Source organism: Euprymna scolopes, chromosome 8, assembly GCF_053919585.1.
Source record: "Euprymna scolopes isolate OS-2025 chromosome 8, ASM5391958v1, whole genome shotgun sequence".
Classification (NCBI taxonomy): Eukaryota; Metazoa; Mollusca; class Cephalopoda; order Sepiida; family Sepiolidae; genus Euprymna; species Euprymna scolopes.
Genome location: NC_136489.1, coordinates 3,093,472 through 3,105,874, shown reverse-complemented (window position 1 = coordinate 3,105,874; position 12,403 = coordinate 3,093,472). Strand labels below are relative to the sequence as shown.

The window sequence follows — 12,403 nt, the reverse complement described above, 5'->3', positions numbered from 1 at the left end:
AATATCATCTCCAGGATTATTTTGCTATTTTGATAACTACACTACTGATTTCGAGGTCCATTGCACACTTAACTCAATGCTCAAATTCTATTATTCATGCGGATAATTACAATGGAATGGTATATCCAATTAATTTCAGATACTCTTTGTCAATACCGAAAAAGCATTTGGACTACATCAACCAACACACACTCAACGCAACAACGAATAAGGCTGCAGAGTATACTTTTCGAAAAATCAATAAGAAGCAATACGTTTTCGCAATACGTTTTCGCTATATGGGAATATCACTTTCTCCCATGGGCCTATTTTCTGCCCACTTGGATTTATAACCCCGAACGACATTGGACTCCTTCCAATAATGGATTACTCAGGTTGTATAGACTTTTCTTTTCATAGAATTTTTTCCATATAATTATCCACAACAACTCAAAAAAACAATTTTCAATAATTGTGCTGAAAAGCAAAATAGCATCCATTCGCAGCTAAACATTTTGCTAACTGCATTTCATTTCCTCTGATGATATGAGCCATTGTTGAAAATCCATGGATTAAGGAAATTAAAATAACCCCTTTTATATATATATATTCCTTTTGTCAAACAATAAATTCTGAAATCGAATATACGTCTCTATATGTTGTTTTTTCAGAATTTAAAATTTAACCACGAAACTTATAAATTGCTCTATTCTTAAATATTGAGCTTTTCCTTTGTGGCTATGATCTCCTTCAAAGTATTACTTTAAGTAATATCTATCAGGATTTTCACCTGAATTCTATCATTGTCTTATGTTGCTTATATATATATGATGATTCCCAAAAGGATGAAAAACTAGTGTCTGTAAATATTAAATAATTATTATAGTAAATAATTATGTCAGCCTCTTTACGAAACATTTCTTATTGTTGAGCAGTTTCAGTTAAATTAAAGTCGGTCAATTTAGCTCTTATGCGCAAATCATCTTATAATCATTAGATCACTTTGACCGACATAAAAATAAAATGTTTAAATTCAACAGCATTTCTTGCGGTTAATGGTAGCCGAATGGATTAGGTCGTTGGTAATGAAGCCAGAGATGGCTTCTGCTGCCGGGTTTGATTCTATTGACTGGTGTTGATCATGACACCCTGCACTGATGATTCCCAAAAGGATGAAACACTAGTGTTTGTAGGTATTTAATAATTATTATAGTAAATAATATACACACACACACACACATATATATATCAGTAAAATGAGAACACGGACACAATTTTATCAATATAGCTAATTCTTTTATTAATGCATGTGCAATGTGTATGTTTCCTAAATTCTGAGTAAAAAGAAAAATGTGCCAGACTGACAAAACTGACTTCAAACATATGTGACAGACAAACAAATTGATGATGGTTCTAATAGAAATGCTTGGAAACAAGAGGTTTCCATTCAACCTGCGTGTTTATGTGCTGAAAATGCTATTTTTAACTGAAGGAAGTTCAACCAACAAAATCCTTTCAAAGATAAACACTGACGCACCACGTAAAAAACAAAATAAAAAACACGAACCAAGGCAAAATGCCAGGAAGTATTCGAATATGAAACCAATGTGTATGAATAATCTTTTCTTGAACTCCTTTTTTTTTGTTTTAAAAAAGTATTTTTATCTCAGCATATCAAAGTACATTGGTTGGTTGGTTGATATTGTATTACGGCATATCAACCCTTTTCGGGTTATTTAATGCCGAATCCAAAGATTTTGAAGAAAAATTTTTTTTAATAGAATATATATGTTGTTTTCACGTCGGTTTCTATTTAACCCATAGTTGGGACCCTAACAGGTACTACCACTCCGGGTCAGAGTGGACCTGGGAGCAATGATGATTAAAGGGTGGCTCCACACTCCCCAAAGCCCACAAGCTGGGGCCTCACCACTGGATATAGTTTAAGGTCATATCCAGGACCCCCATTGAGGGACTTTTACCCTCTGCAGGGGGGCAGTCGGCGTATTCTAATGCCCTACCGACAGGGCCACAAAGTATATTGATAAAGTTGAAACATAAACAACAGACGCGTAGATTTAAACATCTTTAATGCGTAATGCATTTAATGCGTACAGATACTTCCTTTCTCATACAAGTTTGTTTTTCTGTTTTATGACATATCAACACTTTTTGGGGTTATTTAAGGCTGAAAAATACATTTTGTAGATGATTCTTGTTGATAGCTGGGTTTTTTACTTTTATGACATATCAACCCCTTTTTTTTTTACAAAGAAGCCAACACTTATCAAGGCCCAGAGGGCATTCGAGGATAAGAGTTAAAGAGTGTACAGTAGTCAATGGGACAATATAGTAATCGTTAGTAGTGTAAGTTTGGTAAATTAAGGAGAACGGTACATCAAGAACTTGTTTATGTTGGACTTGAAGACGACCATATTGTAGTCAGATGGGTAGCAGGAAAACGGAAGAGTTCCACAGGTGTGCAGTTCTAAGAAAGAAACTTTGTTCATGGAATCTATGTTTAGGTTTAAGTACAGATATAGAGTGGAGGAAATTATTGATAGTGGTTTCAACTAGACGAGTGTTTTCATGAATGTTTGGGGGGGGGACCATAGATTTAAACTTTAAACTCAGACGAGCACTTGCCATGAAAATAACGATAAAGCAGAGACAGGCTCTTCTGTGGAAAAGATGTTGCAGGGAAGACAAACGGCTACAAAGTCTATTTTGAACTCTGTCAAGGCAGGAGAAGGTCTTTCTAGCAGCTCCTGCACAGATGTGACAACAATACGCCATCCTTGGCTCTTATACAGGGTGACCAAAAAAGAAAAACAAAAGCTAAATGGAGGCCATCTAGAATATATGCTGTAGAATGGAGAAAAAAGACCAAAGACCGTTGTGCTTTGATGTGATGTTTTGAATATAACTAGTTATGAGCAAAGTTTCATTTCATGCGTACAAAACACTAAGAAACGGGGCCTAATTAGAGTTGGGGCCCGTTTTTTGGGGGGGGTCATCCTGTATAGGTAGAGAATTGCATCAGCAGCGAGATATATACTGGATTGATAGACTTTAGCAACGTATTTCTGGGTTATTTGATGAATTGAGTAATTTTGAAGAAAGTTTTTATATGCACCAAGTTTTTTTATATTTTCAAATAGTTTTTTATGGTGTTTTGCTGGTTGATTTGTTTTATGGCATATCAACGTTTTTCAGATTATTTAATGCCAAATTCAATAATTTTGGAAAAAGATTTTATGCGTCAAAGTCTTTATATCTTCCAATATTTATTCATGCTGCTTGGTTTTGGTTGTTTCGTAGAAGAAAATTGTTTTGACTTTGCAAACATGATTGTGTGTTGCAAAGAGAAAGGGAAAAAATAACATCAATGATTGGTACCTTTTAGGTTAGGAAGCCAATATCTTCAGATAGCCTGATCTGGTAGCCTCGGAATCCATAATTGAAAAGGGGCGTACATTTTTTTTTATTACATTTTCACCCCAAACAAGGCACATTGCCACTTTGGTGTAGGGGGCTACTATCAGGGGCAACAGCTACTGGGGTACTATGTAGGGAGTTGAGCAGCAAGATGTCGGTTCACATAAAGCACAAACTGGAAAAAAAATTTTTTAAATAAAAAGCTACACTTATGTTATTTTCTATCCAAACCAACATATTTTGTCTTCTCACACAACTCATCTGATCTCATTTTCGACAAGTTTTGCTTCTTAATTTAGCCAAGTGTCCATAAGAGTAAACTGCCTAAACTATGCTAACTCCTTACTTATGATACATCCTGTTTACATTAAAATCTCCCTACAATCATAATTCAACCAAATGATTATGAGCTGATATATCCACCAATATTTAACAACTTCCTTTTTAAAGCTAAGTGGCTGACCCAAAGGCTTTCTTTTCATTAGCTGCTACAACAAGGTAGTGTGCCACTACATTCTCAGGATTACTCCACTTGTTCTTGATCCTACATTTATAATGCTGAGTTTTTAGCAAGAGCATCAAGTAACATTTGTTTAAGTCTTTAGTACGATTAAACTGAAGATGAAAATCCAGTCTCCTGGTCCATTTGTGAACATTCTTATGATAGTCGTGTTGAGGCGAAAAACATACAAGAGATAATTTCTTTATAAATGCCAAGGTCTGTGTGTGTTCCTATAGAAACAAAGGTTAGACAATCCATATAAAAACAAAAAATGTGGAAGAAAACAGAAGTGGTCCTGAACCTCTACATGCCCTACCTCAAAAGAGCTGTGGGGGCAGATCCCCAACCCCATACAAAAATTTAAATTCTGGGTATGTATTTATAGAAATTAACATGTAAAAGTAATAAAAATGTAATATGGTGTAAAAGGCAGAAGGAAATATACAATCCCAGGTAATATTGGGTTTTCCTGCTATAGAAATTAAGAAGAAATGAGCTTACCTGCATAATAGATAAAATTGGCAACCAGGTGTATATCTTTAGCTTTGGCCTCGACTGGAACACCTTTCAAAGGGTCGGTACGGAAACAGAGTTCAACAATAAATAAGGATGGAATCCTTAAAACAATGGCAACTCCCGTTTCCAGCTGTTCACGAGGGATCTTGGATAAAAACCGTGTTAAACAGTGAGGAATCATGTTTGGTTTGTGAAGAACTTTTCCAAATTTGAGATAATTCTTTAAAAGTGTGCTGGAGGTTTTCTTGTGTCGTTTACAGATGACAAGAACTCAAGAAAAGACGAGTCAGATGAAGGCAATAGTTTAAAAGAGGATTCTGAAAAAAAAGAAAAAGATTGTTTAGAAATTGTTCTTTTAAATGAGGACAGTTAATAATTTGGATTATTATTAAGACTGCTGTTCTCATTCAGTTTGTTATATTCACAATGTTTTAAATGATGTAATCTCTGACCATTGGACCTCGCAAACTACTCCCTCTCTGACTTTCCTTTGCCAACTGATACCACACTAGATGATCCAAAAATGACCTCTTCTTAGGTGCATGATATCATAAAAAACCTAGACACCTCAAAAGCATGTGGACGCGATCTCATCCCGGCTGTGCTATTACAAAACTGCTCCACTGAGGTTGCTCCAGTCCTCTCAAAACCATACAACAAATGCCTAAACAAATCTTGCTTTCCTGACTGACGGAAAACTGCTTCTGTGATACCAGTTTACAAGAATTCTGGCGAAAGAACTGACCCATTAAATTATTACCCCTTTAGTCTTCTCCAGCTTTTCGCCAAAATATTTGAGTCCATAATTAACCAAGCTCTAATCCATCACCTTACAGCTGTTAAACTTCTGACTGACCAACAATATAGATTAAGCTCATCCTACAGTAGATATCCTAACTGTAATCTCTGAACATATATACCATACACTGGACAAAGCAGGTGAGGGTAAAGCGGTAGTCCTAGTAAGGCTTTGACAGAGCATGGCATGATGGTCTTCTCAGGAAAATCCGATCTTACGGTATCACTGGAAGAACACTTAACATTATTAAATCTTTCTTAGATAAGAGAAGAATCCAGGTTATCCTCGACAGTTGTACAGCTAAATAACATGATATAAATGCGGGTGTATCTCAGGGGTCTATGCTTGGACCTTTATTATTCCTAATATTCATAAATGACCTCCCTGATAAAATTGTTTCTGAGATGGGTATATTTGCTGATGACACCATACTCTATAACAGGCACGAAGGGAAAACAAATGAACATATATCTAAAGAAATGGCAAAAACACTAGAGGAAGACCGCCAATCTGTAGTGGAATGGAGACAAAAACTGATCGTCATATTCAATACTGCCAAGACGAAGGTTGTTTCCTTCAATAATTACAAGAAACCTTCTCAACCACCAATAGCTTTGGTTAAAAATACATTACCTGAAAGTACTTCTTTCAAACTCCTCAGCTTAACGTTCACAGGGAACACGAGTTGGAACAGATACATTGAGAGCATTGCCAAGGCTGCTGCTAAGAAGGTGGGCTTTCTCTACCATGCTAGACAGCTACTTACGCCTGAAAGTATCCTGTATCTCTACAAGGCCACCATTTGCCCATGTATGGAGTACTGTTGTCACATTTGTTCTGGTGCATCTGCATATAGTCTCTCCCTTCTGGACAGCGTTCAAAAAAGAGAGTCGCCAACCTGATAGATCCTTAACTGTCATCAAAGCTTCAATTATTGTCGCATCAATGAAATGTTACATCCCTCTGCCTGTTCAACAAGTATTTTAATGGTGAATGCTCCGACGAACAAGCCCTTGTACCCCTTTGATGTAAATACCCTCGACAAGCTCCAAAATCCCACCCCTACACAGTAGAGATCCAGAGATGTAAGAAAGCCTTCTACTCTAATAGTTTCTTCCCCAGAACTGCTAGCCTTTGGAACTCCAGAGTTCTTGCTTTCGCAACTGTACTGACATGCAGAAGTTCAAGTGTAATGTGAACAGACATCTCGCTGCTTAACTCCCTACATAGTATCCTTGCAACTTATGTCCCTGATAGTAGCCCTCTACATCAAAGTGGCACTGTGCCTTGTTTGGGGTGAAAATGGAATTTAAAAAAAAACCTTCAGATGCATCTGTTAAACTTGGAAATCTTTGTCAAAGTTAGGAACTTGGATGGGATTTCAAATCAAACCCTTTACTGAGTCCATAAGGATAGGTTGTTCTTATTCTATCAGTCATGGCTAGGTAGGAAGTGTTCATTTTCATCTGATTCTTAGCTATTATTGTCAGTAACAACTATTGAATCTTCAACCTTAAGACTGTCACTTAGAACTGTTAACCAACCCTATTAAACATTAAGCCATGAGTATACGTGGACAATTCAGTACTTCCACCACCTAGCCCAACCTTGCATCAGCATCTTTTAGCATATTACGGTAAGCAGCGGGAAGATGCTGAAGTATCAATCAGCAATCAGTTGTCAACAGACGACAAGTCTCAATGCATTGCAACACAAGAACTTTTTAAACTGAAAATATAGCATCGTTAGTGAAGTAAAAATAAACCATTCTCTCTAAAACTTTTGTGAAAACATTTTGAAGAAAATCCCCCCTCGCCACCACCAAAAATGATTTAGCAAAAAAAAAATGTTAAAACACTTGAAAAAGTACTTCATCTTTTTTACAATTGTTTCCATGTTTTCACTGTAAAAAAAAAATATTTGCAAGATTTCTGATTGCAAAAAAAATTTGGAACTTTTCTTTAAAAAAAAAAAAATTTTAATAATTTCCCCCACTCTTTATCTGCGCCTAAATCTAAACATAGATTCCATGAACAAACCTTTTGTCTTAGAACTGCTGTCTGACTGCTTTCCAGCTGACTACAATATGGTAGCCTTCAAGTCCAACATAAACAAGTTCTTGATAAACTCTCAAGTAATTCAATTTACCAAATTTACACTAGTAACGATTACTATGATCTAGTCCCATTGACTACCGTACACTCATTAAACTTTATCCTCGAATGGCCTTCGGGCTTTTATAAGTGGTGATTCCTTTGTAAAAAAAAAAATTAAATTAAAAAAAATGGCTAACAAAATTAACATTACTTGGTTATGGCTGATGGAATGAGAAAAATCTACCCTCGGTGGATAAGATAAAAGGGTGCTTCTAAACTTTATTGCCAAAATTGGAGACGCCATTTTATTTCACGTACCTGCTGTCCAAATCCAGGGGAGAAATCATATTATAAACTATAGCCGAAGCATGAAATAAATAACAAAAAAATTAAACTGGCGAATGACTGCTTCCGAAAAGGGAAAGAATAAATTTATCTAAAATTAACATTTATTATATTGACCCCTCAAAGTTTCTTTAATTAAAAAAAAAAATGTATAAAATTATTTATTTGTTCGAAAAAAAAAAAAACACACAAACAAAAAACTATTTTATAAAAATCCATTAAAATTATATTTTTTTACGCAAACATTTCAATAAATGCTTTTCACATTATATTTTGATAAATATTTATATAATAAATGTTTGGTTTTGTTTTGGCTTTCAAATGGCGCTCGCCCAGTTTAAACTATTAGGAATATGTCATTTCATTTTCTGTTTTTAATAATAAAAAAAAAAGTTCCATGAAAAACTTTCCCATTCCCATTAATTAAATCGAAACATTTCCAATCAAACAATTATGGGTATATGTTCTTTCACTTTCATTATTTTTTTTCATAGTTCTTTCCGGAAGTTTAATTGTTTCTTATTTATTTCATGCTTGCTTCGGTCATAGTTTAATATAGTGATTTCTTCTCTAAATTTGGACAGCAGGTGCGTGAAATAAAATGGGGTCTCAAATTTAAGTCTCCTGTGCGTCATGAGTAAGTTGCTGGAATCTGTGTTAAATAGAGAAGTAATCAACCATCTCAGCAAAAATAACCTTCTTAGTGACACACAATATGGTTTTCGTACTGCTAGATCTACAGCAGATGTGTTTACAGTTATATCTCACAGGATTAGCGAATCTCTCGACAGAGGTAACCTTTCTAGGGCAATTGCTCTTGACATATCAAAAGCCTTTGATAGGGTATGGCATAAAGGTTTACTTCACAAAATCTCCAGCTATGGTATAGCTGGAAATGTCTTCTCAATTATTAAATCATTTCTGATAGGTTCATAAGAGTAGTAGTTGATGGGCAAAAATCAGAACCTCACAGTATTAATGCTGGAGTCCCTCAGGGGTCCATCCTGGGCCCAACTCTTTTCCTGATCTACATTAATGATCTTCCAAATCACATCTTTACATCATTTGTAGACATTTTTGCTGATGACACTACCATCTATGGTAGCACATCTAAGACAGTAAATGACCAAGTTCTCTCCGATTCTCTCTCCTCTGATCTTGATCACGTTGCACAATGCGGAAAGGAGTGGCTGGTTACTTTTAATGTATCTAAAACCAAGCTTCTATCAACGTTCTGATCCCCATCTGGCATCAATTAAAATGAATGGCTCTCGTCTTGGGGAGGTCTCAAATTTTGACAAGCTTCTGGGCTTGACCTTTACTCCTGATCTTAAATGGAATACGTACATCAAATCTGTTGCCAAAGCCGCTGGAAAAATAGTGGGATCCTTCTATCGATCCAGTAGATATCTCATTGCTGATGCAATTCTCTATCTATATAAGAGCCAGATACGTCCAAAGATGGAATACTGTTGCCACATATGGGCAGGAAAAAAAGACTTGTCCTGCCTTAATAGGGTTCAAAATAGACTTCGTTGCCTGGTGGGAGATGTCCTTTTCTCTCCGCTGCAATGTTGCAAGAGATGTTGCAAGTTTGTCTCTGCTTTATCGTTATTTTCATGGAAAGTGTTCAACTGAGTTTCAATCTATGGTCCCCACTCGCCAAACTTTCACAAGAAACACTCGTCTAGCTGTAAACACCATCAATAATTCCCCTCACTCTTTATCTGTGCCTAAACCTAAACATAGATTCCATGAACAAAGCTTCTTTCTTAGAACTGCACGCCTGTGGAATTGTTTTCCTGCTTTCATCCTGTCTACAATATGGTTGTCTTCAAGTCCAACATGAACAAGTTTCTGATGAGCCGTTCCACTTAAGTTAACAAATTTACTGGACTTCCATTACTATCGATTACTAGTATATTGTCCTTTTGACTACTCTACACTCTTTAACCCTTATCCTTGAGTGGCCTATCGGCCTTGATAAGTGTGACGCCTATGTAAAAAAAACAAAGTGTAGAAGCACCGATAAAAGATTTAATTGAAATTCTGTGCAGGTTCACATGTTCAAAAAGATGTACTTAATCAGAATTTACATCAGCTTAAAAATGTGAATCGCAATTTTAAACAAAAGTTTCATTCGATAGTTCAACAAATGAAAGTCAAATTTTCTTTATCTTGAAAAATCATCTGTTAAGATTAAATTATATTTACTGAAATGTTTAAATTGAAATCAAAACCTTCAATTTGAGAAAAAATCTTAAATGTATGGATTTCTAACAAAACCGTCAAGAGAGTTTATCAAGAACTTGTTTATGTTGGACTTGAAGACGACCATATTGTAGTCAGACGTCAGTTCTAAGACAAAAGGTTTGTTCATGGAATCTATGTTTAGATTTAGGCGCAGATAAAGAGTACTCTTTTCTTGTCTTTGGTAACATTTATTTGTATATTTATTTGTTCATCCCGCTTTTTTATTGTTTTGTTGGTTATTGTGAAAGAAAATGCTGCAAATTTCGTAATTTTAATATGGTATTGATTAATTGAACAAAATTGTTAGTTCTCAATGGAAGTCGGGTTTGTACTACAATCCACAGATGTACGAAAAAGTGGTCAATTTTTTAAAAAATATATAACGATGCGGATGCGCTATACTTTTGTCAGGTTAAATTCAATTTCACGATTTTTTTTTTTTGGGGGGGGGGGTATTTTTTACAACCTGACCCAATATAAACACCCCGACCTCCCCATGTTAAGAACGGCTTTTGGAATAAACAGCCCCAACCTCGAAAGCCGTTCTTAACATGGAGGTTGGGGGTGGGGAGGTATTCCGAAAGCCGTTCTTAACATTCGCAGGTTGACTATGTTTATACTACGCTGGGGCAGGTTGTAAAAGAAAAAAAATTTTTTTTTTAATTGTTAGGTGATTGCCCAGAATATTTACAAAACACCTTCCCCTCCCATATTAAGAATGGCTTTCGAAAGACCGTTATTTCAGCGCAGTACCAAAAATACACAAGTACTAATGTAACAAATAAATGCTATTAAAGGCAAGATAAGTTACTCTTCTACCTATCTGGAAAAGTTTTTAGTGGTTTTAAAACGTTTAATTGGTTCGAAAATCATACAATGTTTATGGATATATGTGAACAAGACAAATAGCGGCACGATGATCCCTTGTAAATATGTAAAGTTTGAAAATGAGTTTAAAAAATTAAAAAATTGTACAAAATACTGTTAGAAACTCACCCAATATATGTCACGGTAACATTTTAGAGGAGTTTCTAACAGTATTTTGTGTTTTTTAACTCATTTTCAAACTTTACAGATTTACAAGGGATCATCGTGCCGCTATTTGTCTTGTTCACATATATCCATAAACATTGTATGATTTTCGAACCGATTAAACGTTTTTTTTTTTTTTAAATCACTCAAACTTTTCCAGATAGGTAGAAGAGTATCTTGTCCTTGATAACATTTGTTAGATTTTTTCATTTTTGGACACTTTTTCATACCTCTGTGGATTGTAATACAAACTCCTTATTGTTCCTATTTACAATGCCTCCCCACGGGACAGAGTTAGACACCAGTGTCGTTTTTTAACGTGGAGAAAAGGAACAAAAATAAAAATTGTCTCAGTCTTGAAGGATTTCTCCTCCACTGACAGAGAACAAGAAATTGAAGTGCAGCAAACTGCAGCATCTGAAGAACAGGTGGGAGTACAGAATAGTTACAAAACATCCCTCACTATGTTAAAAATGGCTTTTAAAATAACATTAAGTGCCAAATAAATTTATGACGTTGCCGTGAAGAGTTAAAAACAGAAAGGGAAACTTAACTTTTATTATTATTATTATTCTGATAAAATAAACGTCTTACTACGTTAGCATTTAAATTAGGACAGCTCAAACATAGTTAAATTTAAATTGAATAACTGCAAATGGAAACATATTCATTCATTTTTTTTTAATTATACTTTCTATTTTAAATCCAAACACCCGAAAGATGGAAAACAAAAACAATGTTTCTTACATTTGTCTTGTTTATGTGTTATGGCGTTTTATGTACGACTTTTTAGTGGGTCCGGTTTTAGTGTCTACATTTCCATAGAATATCCAAACAGAAATCAATTATGGTCTTTTATTTTGTCACCAACGTCCAGTTGCCACATGGATTTCTGCCAAGGCGGTTCTCGATTCGAACTAGACGACAACGCAGTAGATTTGTTTCGTGGATGACAGAAGATCTGCAGTGAGAGAAATCAAAACGCCACCTTGGTAGCCATCTCAGCTACTACTGCGCATGTGTAAAAACATTCTTCCGGTTCCGGTTGGAAAGAAAAACGTATAATCTTTTTCTTTTTATTTATTGTTTTTATTAAAAACGAAATTACGTGACGAAACTCACACGTATAAGCGTGTGTTTCTTGCCACTACGTGACTTACACATTTTTATTATTTAATCAATTATTTATTGAAATAAAAAATAGTAATATAGTTTATTTTTAAATTCTGCTTAAAAAATAATAATTATAAAATTTGATCTATCAGAAAACATTTCGGTTTCTTTGTAAATGCCTCGGCCATGTTAATAGTTTTTTTTTTTTAAATAAGAATTTTTTTTAAATAAGAATTATTTTATTATTATTTTTTTAATAAGAATTATTTTAAGTAAATGTTTATTTTAAGTGTAACCCAACGCCGACCAGTTTGTGTTTTTAACGTGTTA

General features: G+C 35.0%; 1 protein-coding gene across 4 annotated transcripts in view; it reads right to left on the bottom strand.

Moving 5' to 3' along the window:
• Positions 1 to 12,403, bottom strand: part of LOC145283486 (RING finger protein 145-like) — a 72,975-nt gene that overhangs the window by 27,565 nt on the left and 33,007 nt on the right. For 3 of the 4 annotated variants that reach the window (XM_080132311.1, XM_080132309.1, XM_080132310.1), the window contains one exon: positions 4,421 to 4,752. In XM_080132311.1, coding sequence (XP_079988437.1) covers positions 4,421 to 4,616 — 196 coding nt within the window. In that variant the 5' untranslated portion in view covers positions 4,617 to 4,752. Of the gene's footprint in view, positions 1 to 4,420; positions 4,753 to 11,707; position 12,403 lie in introns of those variants that run through there. The other variant, XM_080132308.1, reaches the window with a different exon arrangement.